The sequence below is a fragment of the Loxodonta africana genome, chromosome 3, assembly GCF_030014295.1.
Source record: "Loxodonta africana isolate mLoxAfr1 chromosome 3, mLoxAfr1.hap2, whole genome shotgun sequence".
Taxonomy (NCBI): domain Eukaryota; kingdom Metazoa; phylum Chordata; class Mammalia; order Proboscidea; family Elephantidae; genus Loxodonta; species Loxodonta africana.
Genome location: NC_087344.1, coordinates 62,487,006 through 62,514,544, shown reverse-complemented (window position 1 = coordinate 62,514,544; position 27,539 = coordinate 62,487,006). Strand labels below are relative to the sequence as shown.

At 57.1% G+C, this 27,539-nt stretch overlaps 2 protein-coding genes across 4 annotated transcripts; one reads left to right on the top strand and one right to left on the bottom strand.

The window, feature by feature from the left end:
* Positions 1-12: 12 nt before the first annotated feature.
* On the top strand, positions 13-15,665 carry MAP3K6 (mitogen-activated protein kinase kinase kinase 6). 3 transcript variants are annotated; one of them, XM_003415263.4, is made up of 29 exons: positions 13-3,414; positions 4,988-5,127; positions 5,221-5,244; positions 5,517-5,707; positions 5,826-5,994; positions 6,378-6,484; positions 6,930-7,100; positions 7,209-7,321; positions 7,710-7,869; positions 8,080-8,242; positions 8,315-8,422; positions 8,543-8,592; positions 8,684-8,779; positions 8,936-9,023; positions 9,103-9,236; positions 9,528-9,655; positions 9,882-10,018; positions 10,462-10,567; positions 11,985-12,142; positions 12,235-12,427; positions 12,531-12,669; positions 12,971-13,130; positions 13,270-13,446; positions 13,921-14,026; positions 14,295-14,466; positions 14,548-14,648; positions 14,743-14,816; positions 15,096-15,172; positions 15,376-15,665. In XM_003415263.4, the coding sequence occupies exons 1-29, from the start codon at positions 3,072-3,074 to the stop codon at positions 15,455-15,457; spliced, it is 3,867 nt and encodes a 1,288-aa protein (XP_003415311.2). In that variant the 5' UTR covers positions 13-3,071; the 3' UTR covers positions 15,458-15,665. The 3 variants fall into 3 exon arrangements, with proteins under 3 accessions (XP_003415311.2, XP_064137618.1, XP_064137619.1); XM_064281548.1 differs by having other exon boundaries at positions 8,315-8,592; XM_064281549.1 differs by lacking the exons at positions 13-3,414; positions 5,517-5,707 and having other exon boundaries at positions 3,429-5,127; positions 8,315-8,592.
* SYTL1 (synaptotagmin like 1) lies at positions 15,650-24,147 on the bottom strand. The gene is given in 17 exon segments (XM_064281550.1): positions 15,650-16,059; positions 16,271-16,476; positions 17,267-17,366; positions 17,485-17,563; positions 17,809-17,967; positions 18,299-18,395; positions 18,678-18,844; positions 19,098-19,211; positions 19,365-19,459; positions 19,709-19,781; positions 20,281-20,326; positions 20,414-20,483; positions 20,699-20,871; positions 21,821-21,981; positions 21,984-22,055; positions 22,525-22,579; positions 22,702-24,147. Coding segments are annotated over 17 exon segments (1,878 nt in total). The 5' UTR covers positions 22,773-24,147; the 3' UTR covers positions 15,650-15,919.
* Between the last annotated feature and the right edge of the window lie 3,392 nt (positions 24,148-27,539).

The window sequence follows — 27,539 nt, the reverse complement described above, 5'->3', positions numbered from 1 at the left end:
CTTCTAGTTACTGGGAAAAATCTAAGAGGGCAGAGCTGGGATATAGGTTTCAGCTCCATTCAAAGAAGGCCTTCCTACCAGTCAGGAAGGTGGAAGGGACTGCCTCTTAAGGGAGTGAGGCTTCCATCTCTGAAAGTGTGCAAGTCAAGGCCAGAGGGGCACTCAGTGGAGGTCAAGGAGGAGATTCAAGCATCCACCGACAATTCCCTGGGTCCTCTAGGTCCTACAAGTGGATGGTTTTGTGGCAGAAATTGCACAGCTTTCTCACCCTTTGTTGCCTAGGTGTCTGTTCCTTCTAAGTTGTCCATTCTCCATCCCAGCCTCTGTTGTAATCTAATTTCTCATCCTCTGCTATTTCTTTTGTGTGTGTGTGCGCTTTAGATGAAGGTTTATAGAGAAAATTAGTTTCTCTTTAAACAATTAATACACATATTGTTTTGTGACATTGGTTGCCAACCCCACGCTGTGTCAACACTCTCACCTTCTCGACCTTCGTTTCCCCATTACCAGCTTCCCGGTCCCCTCCTGCCCTTTCGTCCTTGCCCCTGGGCTGGTGTGCCCATTTAGTCTCACTTTGTTTTATGGGCCTGTCTAATCTTTGGCTGAAAGGTAAACCTCAGGAGTGACTTCAGTACTGAGTTAACAGGGTGTCCAAGGGGCATACTCTTGGGGTTTCTCCAGTCTCTGTCAGACCAGTAACTCTGGTCTTTTTATGTGAGTTAGAATTTTGTTCTACATTTTTCTCCAGCTCTGTTAGGGACTCTCTATTGTGATCCCTGTCAGAGCAGTCAGTGGTGACCCTCTGCTATTTCTCCCATTAGGGGCTGGTTTGAACCTAGGGTCAAACCAAGGAAGGTACATTTTTCTTCCATGGTGGCAATGGGACAGTAAAACAGTAGCCACTGAGCTAGCACTTAGGAGGTTAGTTTGTTCAAAGCCACATTCTAGTAAGTGGCAAAAAAAGAGATGGTTAGGAGTCAGATATCTGAAGTTACAGGTAGTCCTGGGTTTGAATCTTGCTCTGTCATGTAGCTAAGCAATCTTGGACAAATTACTCAACTTCTTCGAGTCCCCAGTTCCTGACTTCAGGGTCTACTGAGATTTACACTAGGTTGCTGCCTCAGTCTCTTGCTAATTCATGCTGGAGGGTTAGGGATTCTTGGAGATTGAAAGCTGGGAAGGGCTGGAGTTTCTCGGTTCTCCTTCAGGTGGGTAGAGAAATGTTTGCAGTGGGTGTGGTGCAATAGATTGCTTTTATATGGCCTTTCTTGCCATGGTCTTGTAACTCCCACCAAATGATTGGGTGGGACTATGCAAACAAACTGCTTGGACAGCTTGCTAATGATGCCTTAAGGTGTATGGAACCCCTGTTGGGTGTGGGACCATGCAAATAAGGTGTATGGAACCCTAACAAGGGGATTGGTCAGTTTCATCATATCAGGAGGCTTAAAAGAGAGCCAATCCCAGAGCAGAAAGGAGAGCTAGGAGTGGAGTGTGGGGTCCCTGCACTGAGAACCTTCTAGACCCAGGAGACAGAGAGAGAGAGAGCTGCAACAGAGATGGTGAGATTACTAGACACGGTGAGAAGCAGTGGCAGCACAGGGAGCAGAACCAGAAGATCAGCATGAGAAGGTGCGGTGGGCTTCCCAGCCTGCGCAGCAAGGCGGCTACAGTGGGTGTGCCGACCCATGGCGTGAGAGAGCTGAGTGCCTCTCTGGGGAGGCTTACTGGCAGAGTGGGGTGCCTTTGGGCACTTATTGGCAGAGCTAAAGAGATTTGTAACACTTGACTGAGCAGGGCAGAGGTGATGCCTATCACCAGAGAGAGGCCTGTCTTTGGGCACAGCTGAGCAAAGGCTGTCCTGATCAGAGAACTGTATCCTGAGTCATTCCTGATCCTGAATTGTTACCCTACTTCCCTAATAAACTCCATAATCGTGAGTATTGTCTGTGAGTTCTGTGTGGCCATTGCAATGAATTATCGAACCCAGCAAAGAAGTAGAGAGCGCCACGGGAGGGACAGCTGGTGTCAGAATTAGTAAAAGGGTTGGACAGACGAGGTATGTCTGACCACCTTATAGGAATCAGCCTTGGGCGGTTGATCTTGATTCTCCTTGCCCCTTGTGAAGTTAGAAGTCAGACACCCTTGACCTGTCATTTTTACAGTGGGGAAGGCTTTCTCAGGTCCCATCTTCAGGTTCTGGGTGGAGGTCAGAGGTCAGGAGGGCTCCACTGTAGGTTGGCTTCTAGGGAAAGGAGTCCCCTCTGGCAAGAGGGCAAAGGCCCTAGCTCAGATGCCAAGTCCCATACCAGGGTTGAGGGTCTACTGGCAGCCCAAGGAGCAGGCTCCCCCGTCCCCAACCCCGTTTCAAGGTCCTGGAGGACACCCACTGTTCCCGGTTCTGCACACGCTGGTGTCTCCGTGGAGACACCTTTCAACAGATCCCTGCACGCAGGGCCTGCAATTCACACCTCTTCCCTATCGCTGGCCTGGGCACACATCCTATGAGCGCCAGCTGTGGTCAGTCCACAGTGGTTGGCGTGCACACCAGCACAGGCTGTTCCGGAAGCGGCCAGGCTGAGAGATTCTGGCGGGAGAAGGGGGAGGGAGAGGCCGAGTCCCAGGCTGCTAGGGAGCGGAGCTGCCTGAGGGGTGAGGGTGGAGCTTTCCCGGCCTGCCGGCCGGGAAGGGGCTGGACCGAACCTACAAGTGAAGGCAGGGGAGAGCGTCGGCGGGCGGTCCCCAGTAACATCTGGGTGCAGACGCAGCCCGACCGATTCCTGGGATCCCCCTCGTGATCCTGAGCTACAGATTACCAGATACCGCAGATTTCCGGGACACACTTCTCGATTCCAGACCCTCAGGACCTTACAAGTCCGAGCCCAGATTCCACCCCGGAGTCCAGATTCTCCGAACGAGACCTTCGACTGGACTGCGGATTCCCAGGTCCCTCGGGAAATTCCCTTATCCCGACCGGATTTCCGATCCCGAGATCCCTGGATTCGCCGTCCCCGGCTCCTGTCCCGCCCCGGGTTCCCAGAGCCTGGCGCCCCGAGCCTGAGCGCCCCCGCATGGCGGGGACGTGCTCGCGGTCTGCGGCCCTGGAGCGTGCCGGCAGCTGCTGGCAGGACCCCCTGGCCGAGGCGCTGAGCCGGGGCCGGGCGCCCGCAGCGTCCTCCGGCCGGGGCTGCGCACGGAGCCGGCCGCTCAGCGTGGTCTACGTGCTGACCCGGGAGCAGCGGCCCGCGGCCGAGACCGGAGCTGGAGCCGAGGCCGAGCCGCTGCCCCTGCGCTGCCTGCGCGACGCCTGCGCGCAGCTCCAGGGGCCACGGCCGTCGCCGCAGCTGCGCAGCCTGCCCTTCGGGACGCTGGCGCTGGGCGACACGGCCGCCCTCGACTCCTTCTACAACGCGGGTGAGCGCGCGCCGGGAGTGGGGCCGCCCCCGGGCGGGGCTTCGGGGCTTTGGGCGTGGCCAAATGGGGCTGGGCTCGGCGGCTGCAGGGAGGGGCCGAAATGAGCCCAGTTTACAAGGCTTAAAGGCAGCTAAAGCTGGGGGAGTTGGAGCCAGCGTCGTGATAAAAGTGGAATTTAGGGGGTCTGGAGCCCGGCCAGGCTCGGGGTGGGATTAAGCGGACCCAGGTCCGGATCCGGGATTCAGGGTTGGGGCTTAAAAGAGTCGGCACCGTCCCTGGGGAGTAGGGCTAGGATTGGGTCGGAGTTTAGGGGCGCTGGGCGGGACCAGGAGTGGGGCGGAACTGTGGTCCCTCGGGGGTGGGGCTGGAGAAAGCAGTCTCTGGAGGATCTCTTGCGGAGCCCTCGGGGCGGATGCTGGAAGCGGATACCGGACTAGGGAAAGGGGGCTGCTTAAAGGCTGGAGTTTAGTGGGTTGCTACCAGTCGGAATCGACTCGACAGCAACGGGTTTTAATTTTTTAGCAGAGGACTGAGGAGCCCTGGTGGCTCAGTGCTTAAAGCGCTCCGCTGCGAACCAAAAGGTGGGCAGTTCAACCCACCAACCGCTCCGCGGGAGAAAGATGTGGCAGTCTGCTTCCGGGAAGATTTACAGCTTTGGAAACCCTATGGGGCAGTTCTATTCCGCCCTATAGGGTCACTGTGAGTCAGAATCAACACCAATGGGTCTAGCATACGACTTCCTAGACAGGCAGAAAGTGAAGTGAAGGATTTCAAGTATACCAGAGTCTGGGTGGGAAAGTTTAGGTCATGAGCCCCCGGGTGTGGGCGAGGGAGTTTAGGTCATGAGGCCTCAGCAGCCCCAAGAGAGTGGGCGGGGCCGGACAGATGGCTATTCCCGCGCGGTCACCCCTCCCTCCCATTAACCATGAAGTCCCGCCCTCCGATGCTTATTTTTTTCATCCAAGCGTCTGGGAACTGTGTTTGCAGATGTCAATGAAGTCGTTGCCCAAAAATGAATCCTGCCCCGACTCCGAGGACACAAAGACACACACACACCGTCATGGATAGACTCACGAATAGCAAATATGTTCACTCACACAGGTGTCATAGACACACACAGAGATAGGGACGGACACAGTTATATACACACACAGGCACACTGTTGTCTACACGCCGCTGGTGCCCACCCCTTTCAAGAGGCTGGGTTGAGGGCCCAGGGGACGGGACTTCTGTAGTTGCACAGCTCCTGCCTCTCCAATGAACTGGGATAGGTTCCGGGGTGGTGCATCACCGGCCCAGCTGTGGGTGCCCACAGGCTCTGAATAGTGGGATAAGGGGCACGCCTGGGTCCCAGTCCTCTTCAAGTGGACAGTGGCCTGGTGAACCCAACTCCTGTCCTTCAACACCACAGGTATCAGTTGTGTGTAAGAGCCAGAGGGGCCCTAAGAGGGGGAAACTGAGGCCCAGAGAGTCTTTGCACCTTGCTAGAGTCACACTGAAAGGCAGGCTGAGCCAGCATGGATCGTAGGCTCTTTCCCACCAAGCTCCAGGGCCTCCACCTCTGTGCCTGCAGATGTGGTAGTGCTGGAGGTGAGCAGCTCTCTGGTGCAGCCCTCCCTCTTCTACCACCTCGGTGTGCGAGAGAGCTTCAGCATGACCAACAACGTACTCCTCTGCTCTCAGGCCGACCTGCCTGACCTGCAGGCCCTCCGGGTAGGTAGCCAGGTGGCTGGCTAGTGGCAGTAGTCACAGGGTTGGGGTGGGGCCTACCCAGAACCCCAGTATTTGACTTTCTGCCTCCTACAGGATGATGTTTTCCAGAAGAACTCGGTGAGCAGAACCCATCCCTCCCGCCATTGTGCCCTTTGACTTCCGTAGTGACCTATGACCTCCACTATCCTTTGTGTCCTCCTTAGTCACCTCTGACTTCCTTAAAGGCCTGGATTTCGAATGTGATCCTCTATTCCTTGTTACCTCCCTTCATGAAGTATACCCCTTCCCAGCTATTCCAATTCCTACTGATGCTGACCTCTGACCCCTCACCGCTTCTCCCTAACGCTGTGCTAACCTCTGACCTCCACTGATCCCCTCCCCCCCCCCAGGATTGTGTTGGCAGCTACACACTGATTCCTTATGTGGTGACGGCCACCGGTCGGGTGCTGTGTGGTGATGCAGGTGTCCTGAGGGGCCTGGCTGATGGGCTGGTGCAGGCAGGGGTGGGCACTGAGGCCCTGCTTACACCGCTGGTAGGCCGGCTGGTCCGCCTGCTGGAAGCCACACCCACAGACTCTTGGTAATGGGGGGCTTACAGTGCAGGGGCACCAGGAGGGGGCTGGTGAGAGAACAGTGGGCTGGGGCTGAAAGGCAGGCCAAACCATTCTCTCTTCTCCCTCCCCTGCCCTGGGCACCAGTGGCTATTTCCGGGAGACCATTCGGCAGGACATCCGGCGGGCACGGGAGCGGTTCAGTGGGCAGCAGCTCCGGCAGGAGCTGGCTCGCCTGCAGCGGGGACTGGACAGCGTGGAGCTGCTGAGCCCCGACATTGTCATGAACCTGCTGCTCTCCTACCGTGACGTGCAGGTGTGTGGGGCACAGAGAGGCAGCAGCTCAGTGGTCACAGCTGTCCAGAGTCATTGCTATGCAGGCATTTGATGTCAGACAAACCCTAGTTCAGCTCCTGGCTGTGCCATTTGCTCAGTGGTGGCTTTGAGTAAATTACCTAACCTTTCTGAGCCTCAGTTTCCTCATTTATAATAGGAGGTGATCATGGCACTGCCACACAGGGCAGGTGTGAGATTAGGGCACACGGTGGGTGCTTTATGCAATGTGTGGTGTCTGCTGTCCTGTGCTGTGCAAGAGGTTGGTGGAAAAGTGAGGGGAGGAGGCCCAAGATCAAGGTTTTGAGCTGGGGGCCAATGGAGTCCCCAGAGGCCATCATGCCTGTGCTTGCTGCCCCCCTTCAGGACTACTCAGCTATCATTGAGCTGGTGGAGACGCTGCAGGCCTTGCCCACCTGTGATGTGGCCGAGCAGCATAATGTCTGCTTCCACTACACATTTGCCCTCAACCGGTAAGTGGTAGAGTGAGGCTCAGTCATAGCCGCATGGGGGTCTCTGTGGCCTGTCTGCTGTGCTAGGTCATTGCTGCCTGGGATCACTGCTCTTCAGGGAATTTGCTGACCTGGGTCACTGATATCAAAAAGTCCCTGTTGTTCTGGGTTACTGATTCCCTATGGGGGGCAGGGGTTGGGGTGGGGGTGGCGGTGGTGAATTATTGCTCCTGGGGTGGTCGCAGTTGTCCAAGATCACTGTCATTCAGAGTAATTACAGTGAGGAATCACTTCCATCTCCTGTCACTGCCTCTTGAGAGGTCAGGGCTGACCAGGGTCACTGCCATTCTGGGGTCATTATTATAAAGTCTCTGGCAGGATCCCTGGTGTCAGGGTCTGGTAGTCCCTGGACAGGGTGGGACAGGGGCATCAGGGGGCTCCCCAGCCCATCTTCCCCTGCCTCCAGGAGGAACAGGCCTGGGGACCGTGAAAAGGCACTGGCCGTGCTGCTGCCACTGGTACAGTTTGAAGGTTCTGTGGCACCTGACCTGTACTGCATGTGTGGCCGTGTCTACAAAGACATGTTCTTCAGCTCTGGCTTCCAGGATGCTGGGCACCGGGAGCAGGCCTATCACTGGTAAGGGGCACAATCGAGTGGGCAATGGGCTAAGCTGGGGGGAGGAGGGATAGGCCTGTGGGCATCAGTCCAGCCTGTGTTCCTTCCTGTCTCCTCTCCTCCTGCCAGGTATCGAAAGGCCTTTGAGGTGGAGCCCAGCCTCCACTCAGGCATCAATGCAGCTGTGCTCCTCCTTGCTGCTGGGCAGCGCTTCGAGGACTCTGAGGAGCTCCGGCTCATAGGTGGGTCCTGATCCTGGCTGCCCTGTACCCCTACCAGCCAGGGCTCAGAGGCTTGGGAAAAGGGTAGGGAGGGAGAACATGATTGGGACTGAGCTCATCCCCTTCTCTACCCACATCTGGGTCCTCACACCTGTCCTGCATTCTCACATGCCCTTAAGCCCATACCTGTCCCCAAGTTCACACCTGTATTCATTACAGACTGAATTCCATATGTAGTTATGCCCAAACCCTCAACTGTGCCTGAACTCAGACTTCTTCCTGAGATCTTGCCCACCCCTAAGTTTTTACCCATCTCTATGTTCATGCCCACATGAATGGTGCGGCCCACACCTGGGCCTTGCCTACACCTGCACCTATACTCACTGGGGCTCATGCCCCTCTCCCCCAGGCATGAAGCTGGGTTGCCTGCTGGCCCGCAAAGGCTGTGTGGAGAAGATGCAGTATTACTGGGATGTAGGCTTCTACCTGGGAGCCCAGATCCTCGCCAATGACGCCACCCAGGTGGTGCTGGCTGCAGAGCAGCTATACAAGCTCAATGCCCCCATCTGGTAAGTTTTGGCCTGTCCTGGGCTCTTGACATGTCCTACACTCATGTCCACTAGCACTCTAGCCTGAGACCTGAGCTAATGACCTGGTCCCTTCAAGGCCAGCGCCCCGGGAACCCAGTTACCACATTCTGGCTACATCCAAGCCAGTCTCCTCTCCCTGGCAGTCTAGCTGCTGTTTGGGCTGAGCTGAGGACAAGGCTGTGCCTGCAGGTATCTGGTGTCAGTGATGGAAACATTCCTGCTCTACCAGCACTTCAGACCCACCCCGGAGCCCCTCGGAGGGCCCCCGCGCCGTGCCCACTTCTGGCTCCACTTCTTGCTACAGTCCTGCAAGCCATTCAAGCCTGCCTCTCCTCAAGAGGATCAGTGCTTGGTGAGGTCCGTTGGGGTTGGGGACCTGGGAGAGGGGTGGCCCGTTCTCATCCTTCTCCCTCGCCATCCGCAGGTGCTGGTCTTGGAGCTAAACAAGGTGCTGCTCCCTGCGAGGCTCGAGGTTCAGGGTGCGGACCCAGTGAGCGCTGTGACTCTCAGCCTGTTGGAGCCGGAGACCCAGGTGAAGTCACTGCCGAGTACCCTCACTCACCGATACGCACCTTTCTGTCGAGCCTTTCTCCCATCCCCAGGTCGCTCTTCCAGTCCCCAGCACCTCCTCAGATTCCCTTGCTTCCCGCAGAACAAGCCCTCCAGCTGGACCTTCCCAGTCGCCTCTGTCTGCGGCGTCAGGTGAGAGGTGGGGCCTGTGGGCGGTCTGGGTGGGGCGGGGCCGGAGCTGCCGACCGCCTGGTGCTGACTGCGGTTCTTCGTTCCTTCGCAGCACCTCCAAGCGGGACGAGCGCTGCTGCTTCCTCTACGTGCTTCCCCCGGCTCAGGACGTCCAGCTGTGCTTCCCCAGCGTAGGGCACTGCCAGTGGTGCGCGCAGCCTCTTGGGGCGGGTACACTGAGGGCCAGGGATGCTCCGGGAGTGCGGGAAAGGAAGGGCGATGTCCCCTAGGTGCTCCTGGCACGACAGGGGACGGTTCCTGCCCCAGGTGCCCTTCCCGCCGGCCTGACGTCCCCCACCCACAGGTTCTGCGGCCTGATCCAGACCTCGGTGACGAATCCGGATTCCACGGCGCCCGCGGAAGGGGCGGAGGGCGTGGGGGAGGTGCTGGAGGTAAGGAAGTGAGACGGGAGCTCAAGGAGGCGGAAGGGCGGAGGGCCCTGCTGACCCCGTCTCACTCCGCTCCCCGCAGTTTGACTATGAGTACTCAGAGACCGGCGAACGTCTGGTTCTGGGCAAGGGCACGTATGGGGTGGTGTACGCAGGCCGCGAACGACACACGAAAGTGCGCATCGCCATCAAAGAGATCCCAGAGCGGGACAGCAGGTGCGACACACTGGGCCCGCGGGCGGCGCTGTGGACAGGCGAGGATCTAAGTGGTCGGGTCAAGTGGACAGGACCACGAATTTAGTGTCCTGTGGGCAGGGCTACAGGCGGGGGCAACAGGGATGCCTGGGGTCCGGGCAGAGTGGACAGGTAATCATTTGAAGCGGCCTGTGGGCGGGGCGATATGGGTAGAAAAGGCATTGTGGGCGGGGCAGGCTCTGGGTGGTGCTGGAATAGAGTTAGCATTGCTGCCCAAACCTGTCCCAATTTTCTCTCCCCTACCTCCTCCAGGTTCTCTCAGCCCCTGCATAAAGAGATCGCTTTGCACAAACGCCTGCGACACAAGAACATCGTGCGCTATCTGGGATCAGCCAGCCAGGGTGGCTACCTCAAGATCTTCATGGAGGAAGTGCCTGGAGGTACCTGTCCTGTATGGGCTGGGAATGGAAAACTGGGTGTGGGGCTTGGGGGTGGAGCCAGGCAGGGTGGAAACCCTAGGGAGAAAAGAATCCCGGCCTAGAATTAACTGGAGTGGGGTTGGGTAACTAAGTCTGGGCCAGGGCGTTGGTGTGCCTGGTCATGAGCAGAGAGCTGTGGGCTAGAGCAAGTGGGTACCAAGGATGAACTTGGACTGTATCTGCCCAGGCAGCCTCTCTTCCTTGCTGCGGTCAGTGTGGGGACCCCTGAAGGACAATGAGAGCACCATCAGTTTCTATACCCGCCAGATACTTCAGGGACTCAGCTATCTGCATGACAACCACATCGTGCACCGGGATATCAAGGTAAATCCTGTGGCTGGCCCCTCCTGGCCTGCTGGTGGTGGGGGATGGGGTAGGGGTGGGAGGAGACATAGCCCTAGATGGAGGCTGGGCAGAGCCTTTGCAAAAGGTGGGGAATTTGTCGGGAGGTTACTTAGAGAAGAAGAGGAGACGTTCATATCTGAAGCCAGGCCAGGTATTGGCCAGCTCTCAGAGGTGAATGTAGGTGGAATGGCAGGGAAGGAAGATGATAGAGGCAGGGCCAGGCTGGGAACTCCAGGAGATAGTATCCTAGGGTGGGGTCCAGTTCTGGTGTCAGGGGCTCATCCCAGTGTTCACTGAGGCAGCCAGTGTTCACTGAGGCTGAGTGGGTGCTGAGAGGGTGCCTGAGGGCACGGGAATGTCTGGGACTGGGTGGTAAAGTCAGCTGAGGGAGTGGGGCTGGCTGAAAGGATGTCTCTGCTCAGGGGGACAATGTGCTGATCAACACCTTCAGTGGGCTGCTCAAGATTTCTGACTTTGGCACCTCCAAGCGGCTGGCAGGCATCACACCCTGCACTGAGACCTTTACAGGTAACAACGTGTGGGGGTGGTGGTGGCAATGCTGACTGGGGCAAAAGAACTCTTTGGGTCTTCCAAGGAATGAGGTTTTTCCTGGGCATTGAGTTAGAGTCCTAATGGGGGGATCGAACCCAGGGCAGGTGACTGAGCCAGGAGTGGGGTGAAAGAATCTAGGCTTGCAGCATGGATAGGTGATAAAGTTGAGTTCAGCACCTGAAATGGAGCCCAGGGGTGCTGATTCAGGCCAAGGTGAGTGTTGGAGGCCAATATAGGTGATAGCTGTTGTTATTGTTGTCAGGTGCCATCGAGTCGGTTCTGACGCATAGCGACCCTATGCACAACAGAACAAAAAACACTGTCCGGTCCTGCGCCATCCTTACAATTGTTGTTATGCTTGAGCTCATTGTTGCAGCCACTGTGTCAATTCACCTTGTTGAGGGTCTTCCTCTTTTCTGCTGACCCTGTACTCTGTCAAGCATGATGTCCTTCTCCAGGGACTGATCCCTCCTGACATGTCCAAAGTATGTAAGACGCAGTCTTGCCATCCTTGCCTCTAAGGAGCATTCTGGCTGTGCTTCTTCTAAGACAGATTTGTTCATTCTTTTGGCAGTCCATGGTATATTTGATATTCTTCACCAACACCACAATTCAAAGGCCGCAATTCTTCTTCCGTCTTCCTTATTCATTGTCCAGCTTTCACATGCATATGATGCGATTGAAAATGCCATGACTTGGGTCAGACGCACCTTAGTCTTCAGGGTGACATCTTTGCTCTTCAACACATTGAAGAGGTCCTTTGCAGCAGATTTACCCAATGCAATGCATCTTTTGATTTCTTGACTGCTGCTTCCATGGCTGTTGATTGTGGATCCAAGTAAAATGAAATCCTTAACAACTTCAATCTTTTCTCTTTTTATCATGATGTTGCTCATTGGTCCAGTTGTGAGGATTTTTGTTTTCTTTATGTTGAGGTGTAATCCGTACTGAAGGCTATGGTCTTTGATCTTCCTTAGTGCTTCAAGTCCTCTTCACATTCAGCAAGCAAGGTTGTGTCGTCTGCATAATGCAGGTTGTTAATGAGTCTTCCTCCAATCCTGATGCCCCGTTCTTCTTCATATAGTCCAGCTTCTCGTATTATTTGCTCAGCAAGCAGGTTAAATAGGTACGGTGAAAGAAATAGAGCTCAGGATATATGATGGGACCCTACTGTGGGTGACAGAAACTATGAATGAGATGGAACCTAGGATGAGTAATGGAAGCCTTGGCAGGTGATGGAGCCTAGGGTGGGTGATGACACTCAGGATAGATGTTTGGTGGCCAGGGTAGGTGACGGAATCTATTTTGGATGATGAAGTTCAGAGTGGGTGCCCTGGAGACCTCTTCAGTGATAAAGCTTAGATGACCATTGTTGCTTCTGGTCCTATCCTAGGAACCCTGCAGTATATGGCCCCAGAAATCATTGACCAAGGCCCACGAGGGTATGGGAAGGCGGCTGACATCTGGTCATTGGGCTGCACTGTAATTGAGATGGCCACAGGTCGCCCGCCCTTCTATGAACTAGGGAGCCCACAGGCTGCCATGTTTCAGGTGAGACCTAGCCCTCAAAGGTGGGGTGAGGTGAGACTGAGCCCTGAACTTCTCTAAGCTTTATCTTGTTTGTCTTTTCTGATTTCCCCCAGGTGGGCATGTACAAGGTGCATCCGCCAATGCCCAAATCTCTGTCTGCTGAGGCCCAAGCCTTCCTCCTCCAAACTTTTGAGCCAGACCCCCGCCTCCGAGCCAGTGCCCAAGCTCTGTTGGGAGACCCTTTCCTGCAGCCTGGGAAGAAGAGCCGCAGCCCCAGCTCCCCTCGCCATGCTCCACTGCCCTCAGGTGCTGCATACAAGGGAGCAAGCACACTGGAGTGAGGGCAGGGGAGCTATGGAGGTGACAGGGATGAGGGGTGGCTTAGGCTGACAGCCTTGTTCTCCCTCAGATGTCCCTTCAGCCAGCCTCACTCCCTCAGCTGACTCAACCACCCAGTCCCAGACATTCCCGTGCTCTCAGGCACCCTCACAGCACCCGCCCAGCCCTCCGAAGCGCTGCCTCAGTTACGGGGGCACCAGCAGGCTCCGGTAAGAGCATAGGGTCCTGGTGGGTTCCCTTAGCCTGGTTTTGTTCTTGTTCCCCCTCCAGAAAAATCTCTTCTTGGGAATCTGGGCACCTTGACCACTTGCGGGGGTGGCATTTGGTGCCCACCTGTACCCTCCCTGAGATGCTCTTGTATTTATTATGCCCCGTCAGTGCCTAGTTTAGCTCTTTTATCCCTGTGAGGTAGGCGTTACAGTAAAAGAGCCAGGATTCAAACCCTGTGGCGGAGGTGGTGGAACGATGTTGCTGCCCCGCTCTCTATCGGTCACTCTCCAATGCACCCAGGGTGCCCGAGAAGCCCGGGGCCGAGGAACCCCCTTCCCCTGAGGAGAGTTCGGGGCTGAGTCTGCTGCACCAAGAGAGCAAGCGCCGGGCCATGCTGGCGGGGGTGCTGGAGCAGGAGCTGTCTGTGCTGGCGGACAGTCTGCGCCTGGAGCAGGAACAGGTGCGACGGCCCGCCCCAGCGCCCCCTGGTGGTCGAGCGGGGGCAGGCCTCCCGCTGACGCCTTCCCCTCAAGAGTCTCTTGGCTCTCGGGTGGGGACGGGTGGAGACTCTCGCCGATGACCCTTCTCTTCGTTCTCAGGGTCCTCAGCTTGGCAGGAATCAGGTGGAACAGCTACTGCGCTGCCTCCGGGCACATATCCACACTCCCAACCGCCGGCAGCTGGCCCAGGACCTGCGGGCCCTACAAAGGCAGCTGCGGGCCCAGGGCCTTGGGCCTGGGCTTCTTCAAGGACCACTCTTTGCCTTCCCGGATGCGGTGAGGAGAGCTTTCACACAGCTTGTTAGGTTGTTGTCAGGTGCCATCGAATTGGTTCCAACTCATAGCGACCCCATGTACAACAGAATGAAACATTGCCCAGTCCCGGGCCATCCTCAAAACAGTTGCTATGTTTGAGCCCATTGTGGCAGCCTCTGTGTCAATCCATCTCCTTGAGGGGCTTCCCCTTTTTCGCTGACAGTTTTTCACACGGTTATAGGGCAGTTCAATAAGAGGTAGTGAGCTCCCTGTGCCTAAGAATGTGCAAGGACTTAGGTTCCAAGACTCCACGTCTCCTCCGTGAAGATGGAAAGGAACATCTACTACTCACTCCTAGCGCCCCAGCTGCTCCCTTAACCCTGAGTCCGCCCACCCCATTCCTCTCAGACAGGACATCTCCTAGCCCTTTCCAACTCAAGCCCCACTCCTCTTTGAGGCCCAGCCCACTCAGCTGCGCCCTTCTTTCCTCTCCAGGTGAAGCAGGTCCTCCGCAGGCGCCAGATCCGCCCACACTGGATGTTCGTGCTGGACTCGCTGCTTAGCCGCGCTGTCCGGGCAGCCTTGGCTGTGCTAGGCCCGGGTAGGAAGGGGACTGGCGCCTACCTGCCCGCCGGCGGGGGAGTGACCTTTGGGGGCGTGGCAAACACGGAGTGGGGCCGGTAGAGGGCGTGGCCGGTGGGGGCCAGCCACAGAAAGGGCGCCGCCAACCAGCAGAAGCCGGTGGGGGCGTGGCCAAAGGCCTGCTCCCAGACCCGCACCACGCAGAGCGGCCCTCCACCAGCAGTCCCTCATCCCACCCAAAATGGGTGTTCTTGCCCTGTCTGAGCTCACCCCACTCGGTTTGGCAGAGGTGGAGAAGGAGGTAGACTCCCAGCTGTCAGAGGAGCCGACTAAAGACAAGGGGTCCCAGACGAAGCAACAGGAGACCCTCGTTCAGTGTAACCCGCTCCCGAAGGAGCCTGAGTATGGACCCCCGCCTCTGATGGTGCAGCTGGGCCTCTTGCGAGCAGAGACTAATAGGTAAAGCGCCTCGGAATCGCCCTTAGCCTCTGTGCTGGCTTCACCCCCACTGCACTCTACTCGCCTCCTGCCCTCCACCAGGCTTCGAGCTGTCCTGGCCGAGAAGGAACGAGAGTGCCAGGCCCTGATGCAACGGGCTCTACAGCGGGTGGATGGGGAGGCCCTGGCCTCTGAGCCCCCAGGTGAGTAGGACCTGGCTGGAGAACAGGAATGGTGGGTGTGAGGCAGCTTCTGGCAGGTGAGCCATAGCCTCACCACCTGACTTCCCCTTGACAGCTGCTTTCCCAGCAGACCAAGGCCTGGTACAGTGGCTGCAGGAACTGAGTGTGGATGCTGTCACCATCCAGACGGTGAGCAGGAGGGTGCTGGCTATCTCTGACAACCCCACCAACCAAGGCCCCCTATCTCTGTCCATCTTTCTTCTCATTTTCTCCCTTGTAAGCAGGGAATGCCAATACTGGATGAGCATTTCGTATAACCCTCTCATTGTACAGATGAGAAAACAGGCCCAGAAAGGGGTGTGAACTGCCCTCTGCCCCAAGGGTAGAAGGGAGCTAGTACCTAGGTCTCTGCACATCTTTCTCTGGGTTTATTTCTCTGTGTCTCTTCGGGTCTTTGTCCACAACCAGCTGCTGAACCACAGCTTCAGCCTCCATGCCCTGCTCACCTGTGTCACTCGAGATGACCTCAGTTACACCCACATCAGGTATGTCCTGGGCCCTCCATGGCTGACTCAGGCATATGGCCTCATGCTGGCCAGATCCTCACCCCCAGCTTCAGGTCTGTCCAGGTTCCTCCCTGGGAACCACAGGGTCCCCTGGGGCACAAGGGGCATCGGGCAGACAGTGGGTACCAGAGAGAGCCCAGGGCTTTCTTCTGGCCGAGCCACATTGAGCCTGCTACCCCCAGGGGAGGGATGGTGTGCCGAATCTGGAGAGCCATCTTGGAGCAGCGAGCAGGAGCCTTACCAGGCACCCAGGAGGCTGAATGAGGGCATCAGAGGCAGGAGGCCAGATGCAAGGATGGAAGAATGGACACAACACAAGCAGCTTCTGACATACCCACTCCAGGACCTAGGGGCAAGTGGAGGAAGCCTGGTGGGGCCCAGGCCCAGCTCCAATGGAGGCAACCAACCACAGAGGCACGCTGAGCACACTGAGCACTGCCAGGCAAAGACTATTAAACAAAATGTTTTTATACGCTTGTCTTGCTGATGTCTGAGGTGTATGTGTATGGGCACGCTGGGACTAGCCCCCTGGGGTGTTTGTGTTTGAGCCTGAAGTTCCTTCATCTGTCCCAAGCCCCCTTCACTTCCCTGTCTCCTGCCGTCACCCTCTCCCCCAGCAGACATCAGCTCCTTGTTGCCCTGAGAATAGACTTTATTGACTTTAGCCAAGGGCAGGCCCTGAGATGGGGGTCCAGAGAGAGAGGTGTGATGCGACATGTGGTGCGGCTATGACCTGGGAGCCAGGTTCGTCCTGAGGGGCAGAAGGCCATCCACCCACTCACATGGCCGCTCCAGAAGCATCTGCCATAGCCGTTTCTCCTCAGGTGTGGAATCCATCCAGGGCACCTGGAGCCCGTAGCTGCTGCCTGGATGTGGGCGGGCCGGGGTGGAAGGCACATCACATTAGATACCCCAGGTCCCACAGAAACACCTGCTTGGTCTCGGGTTATGTGCTGTGCCCAGTCACTCCCAGTTCCCAGTGGACACCAAACTGGAAAGGGCAGAAAAGTGTCCAAGGCCACACATTGAGCTCCTGCCTCCCAGCACTGATTCCTCCCAGGGCCTTGCCCCACTCACCGGTGCCTAGGCTGAGGCGTGTGCCCCCCAGTTGGCGGCTGGCCAGGGCCCCATGGTCCCAGAGGGAGAGCTCAGCACAGGCCTGGCGCAGGTCAGCAGGCCCGAAGCCATCGTAAACCATGGTGTGGTTGAACACAGGGCTGAGGCTGCGGCGCACTACCCTTGTCCGCTGGCGGCTGGCCCGGCTGTCATCAGGCAGCACTGAGCTGTTGGGGAGAGAAGTGGCATCAGGTGGCCACTCCCTCACACTCCCCCGAGCCACCCAGTTACTGAGTCCTACCCATTCTCCCTCACATATGTTCACGTCGCCTGGCTCCTGCTGAGATCTGGCCTTGAATTGTCACTGACCGGGGGACCTTTGCACCAGACTCCTTTTGGGTGTCTTGCCTTTAGTCTCAACTCTTATTCATGGGACACCAGAGTAGTGTTTCTGAAATGTGAATCAGCCACTCCCTGGCTCAGTGACCTTTACTGGCTCCCTGTTGCCCCCCAGAAGTTGTTTGAAGCCTTGGGTTCCCTTCCGTAAAATAAAATATTGTTCATAAGCAGAATGTTTCTGGTTGAATCAGGGATGGGAACCCGGAACCTGATCGGCCTACCTCAATTTCATTTTCTGAGAGTAGGGTAGCACCTGGAGTCACCTTTAGAATTCTCGCGAGCTTATTCTGAAAACCACTGAACTGTAAGTTCAGGACCAAGCCCCACAGCCTAGCTTTCCAGGTTCTCCATGGAGGTACCCCTGCAACCCTCCCCCAGTCTCAATCTCAGCCCTCTGACCAGTCCTACAGCTGCCAAGCACACAGGAACACAGCTCCTCAAAGGTGTCCTAAACTTTCCTGACTCCAGGCCCTTGCTCAAGCCGTTCCCTTCACCCCTGCTCGGTGGTTAAAGCCCAGACTGGGGAATGGGATGATTAGAAGGGGTTAGTTGGAGGCTGGGAGCTCCACTGCAGGTGAAGGAAGGGAAAGGCAGCGGCGAGGTCCCCGTACCCCTCACCATTGTACATAAGTATCCAGGGATCCTGAGCGAAGAGGCACGAGGTCCTGAGCATCCTTCACCCAGAAGTGCAGCTCCCCGCTCAGGGGCAGTCCTGCGCCTGCGGAGATGCTCCGCTGAGGCCCCGCCTCACTGTCGGGCCGCCCTCCTCCACGTGATAGGAGCCCTCCGCCTCCCGGGGTCCGTCCAGCTAGGCGTCTCGCGGGGCGGTCACTCACCCTCGGAGCCCGCGGGGACGTACTTGAGGGACAGAGACAGCAGCCCGCGGCTGGGAAGCTCGTCGGGGGAGGGCGGAACCTGCGGGAGGCGGGTTCGTCAGGGGGCGGGGTCTCCAGGAGCCCTTTTGACCAGTCTGCGGTTCGGGAAGGACCTGAGCGCCCCCAAGGAAGGGGCCGTCTGGGGTCAGGCTTTCGGATGGGCCATAGTGTTGTGAGGCCAGGGAGGGGAGCTCTGTCGAAGGCAGAGTTTAAGAGGGGCTAGGAGAAAGCCGGTGGGGTAAGACTTGTGCCGCAGGTCCCCTCGCGCGAGCCGGGCTGCCTCACCCGGGGCTGCAGGGGGAGCCAGGTGGGCTCAGAGTCCCAGTCCCACGTGTCCAGGGGCACTTCGACTTCTCCCAGAAAGATGTTGCGACCTAGGCTTTCTCGGTGCCACACGGACAGGCTCAGCACGCGGCCCCGGAGCTCGGCTTGAGGGATGGAGTACTGGGAACAGGAGGTGCGCGTTAATGGAGCACTGGTGACTGCCCCGGCTTCCGTGCTGCGGGAGTGTTGACGGGGGCTTGTCCTACCAAGCTCCTTGCAGGATGGAGCCCTGGGGAGCCCCGAAGGGCGTTAAAGGGGGTCGGGACTATCACCTCGCCTACCAGAAGACTGACATACTGGAACACGCTAATGGGAGGGCCTCCTTGCCATTGCAGAATGGAGCATTGGAACGACGGACAATGACGTTATGTGGCCGTCCCTGCCACCCAGCCCCATGCAGGAAGAGTTATCCTGTTCGTTAATGGAGGGCCGCCCGTCGCCGCAGCCTCACCCGGAGAGTCTCGTTGAAGACGGGATTCAGATTCCGTTTCTTCACCGTCGTTTTGCGCTTGCTCTGCTTATCCGGGAGGAGATAGCTTTTGACGTACCTGGGGCAGGAGACATGAGGTTCGGACGTTAGGTTCGGAGACTAGAAGGGGCCCTTCCAGCTTCTACTCCCCTGCCCCAGGGGCCTCCCCAGCCACCGCCAGAACACAGCTGCCTGTGTGCCAGACGAAGCGACAAGCGCTTCACTTGAGTTCTCAATCCCTACGCCTCCCAACAACGTGAGGGGCATTTTGAAGGTGAGATAACGGAGGCCAGGGAAGGTTAAGTGGCGGGGTCAGCTGTGAACGCGGCTCCCTCGCCCCCTCCCCCGGGCCGGGACTCACGGGTCCGAGCGGCGGCGCCGGGCGGGCGCCAGGCCCTGGCACTGGATCACGTGCACGCGCAGCTCCGAGGCGCCGGGCTCATAGCGCAGCGCGAAGTGCACAGAGCCACGCACCTGCAGAGCGCCCGCCTCTCCCTCCGCCGACAGGCTCATCTGGCTGCCGCTCAGCTGTAGACAGGGTGGTGGGGGTCAGGGTGAAGGGCGGGGCTCACGTCGGGCCCGAGGGGGGCGCGGAGGACTCAGACCAGGGCGGTGGCGGGGGTAAAGCGAGATGAAGAGGTGAAGGACACCGCGAGGTGACATGCGTAGGGGCTGAAGCGTCAGGTCTGAGGGGCGAGGGAAGAGTCAGGCAGGGGCTACCTGTCGGGATGTGGGGAGAAGGCGCCCACCTCCCTCCCGGACTGCCGCCTCACCCCCTCACCGTGGAGGAGTTGAGGCTGGACACCGACGAACTGCTGCTGAGCATGCGGTCGAGTGAAGGCCCGGGTCCCAGGGCCTCCTCCCCGTTCTCCAGGGTCTCGGACGCCGCCTCTGCCTGGAGAGGAGGGAAGGTGACAAGGGCGCCCCCTCTTTCCGCCCCTCCTGGTACCGCGCTCGGGCCGGACGGCTCAGGGCCCGGGGCAGGGACACTCCCGGGCCGGATATCCGCTCCGGGTCTTGAGAGCAGCCGCGGGCCGCTCCCGCCTACCTGGGCTGGCTGGGGCCGCGGCTCCTTCTCTCCCCGCGAAGGCAGGTCCCAATCCGCCTCCTCCGAGGAGACCTGCACGCCCCCTGAGCAGGGGGCTGGGGCGGAGCACAGGCTGCTGAGCTGGCACCAGACCTGCCCGCCCCTGAACACATTTGGAGAGACTGGTTTATAACCCTAGTAACCTGCAGATTCAGGCCCCAGTGCTGCCCTGAGGTCGCCCATCGAGACCACACGGGGCTTCCCCAACGGGAGAGAAAGGTGAACACAGGCGGTTGAGATCACACAGAACTGCCTCTGATCCCCGGCAACCTCCTTATGCCCCCCTCCCACGCCCTCCCACTCACCTTCCTGGGCCTTAAGCTCCTCCTCATAATCAGAAGCCTTTGGGGGCACAGATGGTGAGGGGAAATCAGGCCCCTGCAGGAAGCAAGGGGTAGAGGTTACCACTGGGGGCTGGTGAGGAAGAAATCAAGGGTCACTATGAGGTCAGGGGTCAGAGGTTCTATCTTTGGATTTAGCTCAGCCCTCTGGGTATGGCTGGAAGCCAGCTGTGGGACCGGCTGAGCCTGTACTCACACCCCTTCACATTTTAGGGCTTGCCTTGCCTGACTTTCAAAGTTCCATTGAGGGGGCAGTAATATCTGAGTCCTGGACCATGCCCAGCTCTGTCTTGATCTCACCCCCAATAGCTAGATTCCTAGGTTCCCTTAGAGGCCAGGTCCACACCACTTTTTCACAAAAGGGGGATACAGAGACCCAGAACCCTGAAGGGATGAGTCCAAAGTGTCCCAATTCCTACCAAAAAAAAAAAAAAAAAACCAAATTCCTAGGTTGGAGCTATTTCCCCAGCACATCCCAGCTCCACTCCAACGGCACTGTATTCATTCATTAACTCGTTCAGTCATTCACTGCTCACCTCAGCCTCGCTGAGGCTGTGTTGAGGGACCTCATCTATGAGGAGCCTAGAAGTGGGAGGAGATAGTTGTCAGGGAAAGGAACCCAGGTGACTGGTAGGTACCTTCCACACGCTCCCCACAATGCCTCCTCACCCGGGCTCCAGCTCCTCTTTCTCTTTCCCAGAAGTCTCATTTTCTCCATCGCTGCCCAGAGCCTGGTCACCTGGACCAAGGTGAGAAGTTCTGTGAATCCCCGTTCTCAGGTAGTTTGGCTGTGACTCTCGGGAGAGGTCCTCGGAGGTGCCCACCTACCTACCGCAGCCCATGGAGGGACAATGCCCCCTCAAAAACACACAGTACCAGGGGGAAGCCACAGCCAAAACCTAGGGGCCCTCTCTCCCTGTCCACATGCATGAAAGGAGGCCTGCTGTGCCTTACCCTGCTCTGGGGGCCTCCTCTCACCCCTAGAGCTCTTCTTCCAGCGGATAGAGGCTCGGACAAGGTCAGAGCCGAAGTGGGCATGGTGGTGCCGTTGGGACCGTGCTTCCTGGAACCAGTCACCTGTCAGGACCTTCAGCTGCCCAGGGTCTGCCACTGAGGCCCGGAGCTTGCTGGAGTATGAGGGAAGAAGGTAGGGCATGGTTGTCATTATTCACTTGCCAACATTTCTGCCACCCACTCTGCACCAGTCCCTATACCAGGCATACGATAGCAATTAGACTTGATCTCTGCTTTGGAGGTGCTCAGGCTTGTGGGAAGACTGAGTCCAGAATAGACAAGTACACTATTGTGTGGCAGGTGCTGTGATATGGACGTGAAAGGGGCCAGCTCTGCCTGTGGGAATTCAGGAGGGCTTCCCAGAAGAGGCAATGTTTTAATTGCTTCTTGGAGGACAAATTGGAGTTCTTCAAGTAGAGAAGGATAGTAATTATTGTTCATTAAGTGAGTACTGTGGGCCACACTTGCATAATCCCTCTTAATTCTATGAGGTAGGACTCCTTAGCCACACTTTACAGATGAAGAGATTGTGCTTGTGGAGGTCAGATAAAATCCCTAAACCCTACTTGTAACTCCCATGCTCCTTTGCCACTGTGTTCTTCTGGGAGGAACAGCAAAAGCTGGAAAGTTCAGGGACTGTGGAGCACAGAGCAGCTATCATGTGTGCTTTATATACACACAAATGTATGTGTATTGGGAGTAGAGGGTTACTGGTGAAAGACAAGGTGGGGGAGGCTGGCAGGGACCAAATAGGGAAGCAACATGGACACGCTGAGAAGCTTGCCCTTGACGCTGGAGAAGGCGAGGTTTCAGCAGGTGATGTCAAGGGCAGTGTGCAAGTGGGCCAGAAGGTGCAAGCCTGGAGGCAGGCAGGTGAGGGAGCTGCTGTAGCCACTCTGGGGGGACACCATGAGCTCTGAGCTGACCAAAGGCAGGGGGATCAAAGGGCAAAGGTGAGAAGTCCTCTGCCGTCTGACAGGCAGTATGTTGGTAGAGGGCAGGAAGGGCCACCCAGGCCTCCCAGTGCTTGAAGCCCCTTCTGGCTGGGCTCCCCTCTTTCACCTGATCCGCCCCTCCTCCAGCTGGCGCAGGTGGACATCTCGCTTCAGGACTTCAGCAATGGCCTCCTGCTCCTCGTCTGTCAGGAAGCTGAGGTCCAGCAGCCCGTCGATGTCAGGTTCTGACCCATGCGCCATGGGTAGGGAGGGCAGGGCCCAGAGCAGAGCCCCTCTTGAGATGGGTGGCCCCTCTGGGGCATCAGCTGGGGGCCATGCCCCAGCTGGGCACACGTGGCTCCCTGGGGTAGACCAGGAGTCAGGTCAATACTGAGCCCAGGTGGTGGGTAGGGCACCACCCCAGGAAGGCTGAGGTCAGATGGAAGGGAAAGGCACATGCACCCGCTGGCTCATGAACACACAGAGACACACATCCACACACCCTGAGGTGGGGACACTCAGAGAGCCTCGGAGGTGGAGCACACAGCCACACACAGGCTGATACTTGTTGGCACAAATAGCAACCGTGAAATGGATGCACACACAGGTCCATTCCTCATGGAGGGAGCTATGCAGACACAGGCACATGCTCAAATCAGGAGATGTGCACACACGTTCTTAGCCCTGCACACAGACACGTGCATGCAGAGGGAGACAAGAACCCAAGATGTGTTCACATACACAAGAATAAGTCCCAGAACAAATATGTGCCCCCAGATGTACACAAATCACACAGACTATTACATGCACATGCCACACACACACACCCACCTTGGGTTGTGAGCTCCTTGAAGGTAGGGACAGGGTATCACCCCCAAAGCCAGTACTTTGCACAAAACAGGTGGTTGGTAAAAGTTTGATTAATTAAATGCAAAATCCACCCAGAGAATCTTGTACACGCGTGGGGAATGCACACACACCAACACCCATGTAGACACACTTGCTCACCTCTCTGCACAGGGAACCTCCAGCCTGGGTCCCGTCCCTCCACGCTTCACCTCCACCCTGCCCTGGCCCATCTGGCCTTCCTGTCTGAGGCAACCTCCTCCCCAGCAAACACCCCCAACTTCCTCCCCCTCTCCCCGCCCCTCGAGGTAACCGCTACACCCACTCCCACTCCCACTGAGGCTTCCAGCTCAGGGATTCCCCTACTGCCTGCCCTGCCCGGAGCCCCTGGGCCCCTCTGCTCTGGTTGAATGGGTCCCCCCACTCCCGGCCCAAGACTTGGCTGGGGTCCCAGCAGTGGAGGCCCAGGGCTGGCAGAGCAGCTCTGGCTGCTCAGGTGCCATGGTGACTCCGGAAGGAAAACATCTGCCCAGCCCCGAGGGGCGTGTGGACGTGGCAAGGGGCCCATGGCTTGGCCATGAGCGGAGCAGAGCTGTAGCCTGAGCCCATGGGGCAGTCTCTCCACTGCTCCCCATTCCTCTCATGCCCTCCTATGCCAGGACACCAGGCATGGCTGAGATGAGGAGTGGCTCAGCAGGCAGGTCCTGGCTTGTGACGGCTGCCACCGCGTCCTGAGCGCTGTACCCTCCCAGTCTGAGTCAGTGTCCCACCAAGCCCTTGGCCCAGCCGCCCCACCCTCATTGGGGCACATCTATATTGTGTGTCTCTGCCTGTGTTGAACATGCCCAGTATTTTCTGAACAGCTACTATGTTCAAGGCACAGTGCTGGTGTTACAAATATGCCCATTGGGGCTCCCTCTGTGGCATGGTGTGTGAGTCCGTGTTCATATTTGTGCCATGTTGTGCTTTTGTGTGAGTCTGGGTATTGTAGGCATGTCTGTGTACTATGGGCTCTGTATATTTTGTGTGTCTGTGAATACTGTATCACTGGGTGTGTGTCCGTGTGTCCATGTGTCATGTCACAGGGCAATGCTGCATGGGTGATTACACTGTCTGTGTGGTGTGTCTGTGGCGCTCTGGGTGACACTACCGTGTGGGTATGTGCACTCTGTGTATTTCTTCCTGTGCTGTATGAGACTTTGCTGTGTGTTGTGTTCCCTGGTGCTCCTGGGCCCACTGGGGCTATCAGGTGTGTGCGTGTATGAGTGTGGAGCTGACGGGGGAGGGGGTATTCTTGTCCTGCCAGAGTCTGCTTGGGCTGGGCTGTGGGCATCTGAGGTCAGAGGCCCCAGCAGCACCCCTTCCCCACAGTTCCCTTTCCCTCCAGGTACAGAATCAAGTGTCCCATCCTCTCTCCTCTGGTTCAACCCTACAGGACAGACCCATTGGTCAATATAAGGGTCTGTCCATCTGGCTGTGCCAGTCCCAGACACTCCTGCCTCCCTCACCCCAAAGTCCTAAGGTCCCAGAGGGTGCTCAGGACACCAGGCAGCAGTACCCACCCCTTGGGACACTGGCAGGGGACCCCATCCCTGAGGTCTTTTACCTGTAGGGGTCCAATATGGAGGGACACCTTCGTAGGGTGACCCCGGCTCCCCTGGCAGCCGAGTTTCAGGGACTGGGAGAAGAGCCTTGAGGGACTAAGGCTGACTCAACAGGCCGCCCAGCAGAGTGGAGCAGCTGCCCCACAGAGGAGGAGGAAACACCTTCTCAGCAGGGCCCGATGCAAAACCGGGCCTGGACTCGTGGCTCCATGGGGGCATGCACCACCCCAGGCTTTCAGAGAATTCAGAGAGGATTCAGTGAGCAACAGAGGCCTCGGGTTTGGCCCTAGCTCCACTGTGGACTCACTTTGCAGTTCCGATCCCTCAGAGTCTTGACTACCCCATCTGTAGAATAGGTAGCAGCCCTCCCCTGCCCACTGAGTTGCTGATAGGTACTTGCTTCGAAAGCAAAGTTAGAAACACTTTCTAAGAGCCAGGGTAATGGCAGCATTTCAGATTTTGCAGTCAGACCACCCTGAGTAAAGTCCCTGCTCATCTTCTATGTGCCCTGGAGCAGGTCTCTTAACCTCTCTGCGCTGCAATTTCCTCCTATGCAAATTGAGGGTAGCAGAGTGCGGAAGAACCTATCAGGGAAACGAAAGTGCTGGCACAAGCTGGCATACAGCAGGTGCCAGGTGAACCCTCTCCAACACAGTCCAGTGCCCACGGCCATTTCAACAACCACGGCCCCTCCATGTCCACACACCTGTCCCAGGAAGCACTGGTAACAGCTGAGCAGCTCTCTCTGTTCAGCCGCCCTGCACCCCACTGGTTTGGGCAGGCCTGGACTCTCCTGGTGCCATGCCTGGAACTCCTACACGCTCTTCCTCTGTCTGCAGAAAGTCCCCCTCAACTCCCCATTCTGCTCCCAGATTCTACCCCCCGCTGAAAAAAGCAGGTATGGGTTCTAGAATACATTTGCTTCTGTACCATGAACTGGGGGGCTGTCTTCATCCTGGTCTTGAGCACAAAGGTCACGCCAAACCATCCTGATCCCAAGTCTACTTCATTCTACGCTGCCTGTCCTGCCCAGGGCCCTACATCTGGGACTCGGATTAAAGATGAGAGGGTACCTCACAGACCCCTGGGAAAAAGTGGGTGGGGCAAGGGGTGGGCTCTAAAGGAAACTGCATGGCTCCTTCCCCCTCACCGGAGCCTACACCTCGCCAACGGTGCCACCACCTGAACATCTGAGGAGTCTGTCCCCCAGCCCTGGCCCAAGGTCCAGCCTTCTCCATTTATTTTCTCCGAGTCAATCTTTTTTCCTGAGCCTCTTTTTGCCTCATTGGTTAAATGGGGGCAATAATCCCTCCTCAGAGGGTTTTCACTGTAATTCAATGAGTTCCCTTCAGGCTCTTAATAACTATATGTGTGCATTTACATACGCAGTACACACTGAGTGCCAACTGTGGGAGCAATGAGGCCCACCACCGCCTCCCCCACGAGCCTCCTGGAATAGAAGAGTGGCTTCCAAAATCCTCACCCCTTCCCCCCTCCTGGGCTGGTCCCTCCCTGGCTGTTTTCTCTAGGTCCTCTCACCTCTTAGCAGCCCTCACCCCTGGAAGGCATCACACTTTGTGGTCTGTTCTTCAGGTTTCTCAATTTCCCAGCTCTCTGTTCTCTCAATAGCTGTGACTATCCCCACTCTGATCTTCCATCCTGCTGTCCTCTCCACCTGAGCTCATTGGCCCTTCCTCACCTGAAACCTCTCATTTTCTGAGTTCCCACTTCTGTGAACAGTCCCCTTTGTCCTGCCCCCAGACCTCCTGCTTTTTCCTGCCAGTCACCAAATGCTGCCCATCTGCCCCATGTCTCCTGTCTCCCACTGCCCAGGTTATCAGTCCCTGCTCAGCCACCTCATCCCTAGTAGCAGCCCCACTCAACCTTTCCAGAGGGCTGCCAGAGGGCCTTGTCAAACACGTTTGTCGTTCTTCAGCTTTGGCAGATGCCAGTAGACAATCAGGGTAACACTCTGGCTCACTTCCAAATCTGCTCCACACCAATCCAGCCTCCCGTACACATCATCTCTGGCAGAAGTCTCACCACCTCCCCTGGCAGTCCACCCCCCGCCTGACCACCAGGATGACCTGGTTCTGCCCATCCTTCACCTCCTACATCCCTGAAGCCTCAGCTACAGACTCTACTTCTGGTCCCTTCCACACTCCTGGTCCATTTGTGCCTCCCTTCTTCCAGCTTCTGGAACCTTCTCCCCATGCCCCTCCACCCCCTTCCAGCACCTGCTCAGAGTCCTCCTCCCATGATTCTCTGCCTCTGCACGTCTCTAGGCAACTCCCCAATGATCCAGGGCCCTGGAGGTCAGCAGATGCGAGTTAAAATGCTGGCTCCCCTGTGTGGTCCTCAGGCGGCCTTGAACCAGTGACAAACTGTGAGCCTCTCTTCTTCTATCAACAGGGACAATAGCTGCCATCTTAGAGGGCTGTTGTAAGGAGTGGTTCTTGATTGTCTCCAGCGCCCTCTCTCCCTTCTCTTGGGTAGCAGCACCCCTCTTCTATGGGAAACAACCCCCCTCTTCACTCCTTGTGCTGCAGCAAGGATGGAAGCTCGGGGGGTGGGGCTCTGGAGCCACGCTGCTGCGTCTGAACCATGGTTCCACTATTCCTAACTGTAACCTTGAGCGAATTACTCTGCCTGTTTATTTCTTTACTTTTGAGGATAATGATAACACCTACCTCACAGGGCTCTGGTGAGGATAAATGATACTTTAAAACAAGGCCCAGCACATAGTAAGTACTCAGTAACTGCTGGTGGGTTTCTGGCACCTGTTTATGTCCTGTCGTCCCAAGGTTAATTTTAACTCCTGCTGGGCTGGGACAGGCCTTAGAACTGTTCTCTCTCACCCTGCTGTGGGCTGCCCTCAGGAGTGAAACTCTTTTCTTTCCCCCAACCACTTCTCAGATGGACCCTGACATGCAAAACAGATTTTTGAAAATGGGATCCTTTGGCAGTGGGGAGGAGACACCTCAGCCTTGTCCAGGGAAGAACCCCAGCTTGGAAACCGCAGCAGTGCAGGGTCTGGGAGGGGCTGATGGCACTTGGTCCAGCAACTAGTCTGTCCTCAAGATGGTGAGGACATCCTCAGGATGAGCACGAAGGGCCCTCCAGGAAGTCACAGACTAAAGTGACACATGGCACTAGGACAGGGCTGGGAAAGACTTCAAGATGACGTTTAAGCTGGGCCTTTGGAAGGTCAAGATTTCAACAGGCGGAAGCCAAGGACCACAGAAGCAGATGGGTGCTGGAGAACAGGTGCCCGGGGCAATGAGGCTGGAGGTGCAGGCTGACCACACTTGAGGGCTGCAGTGATGTGGTGGTGTGTGAAGCAGGGCAGTGATACAATCACTGGGGTTCAGCATGATGAACCTGGCAATGTGGGAC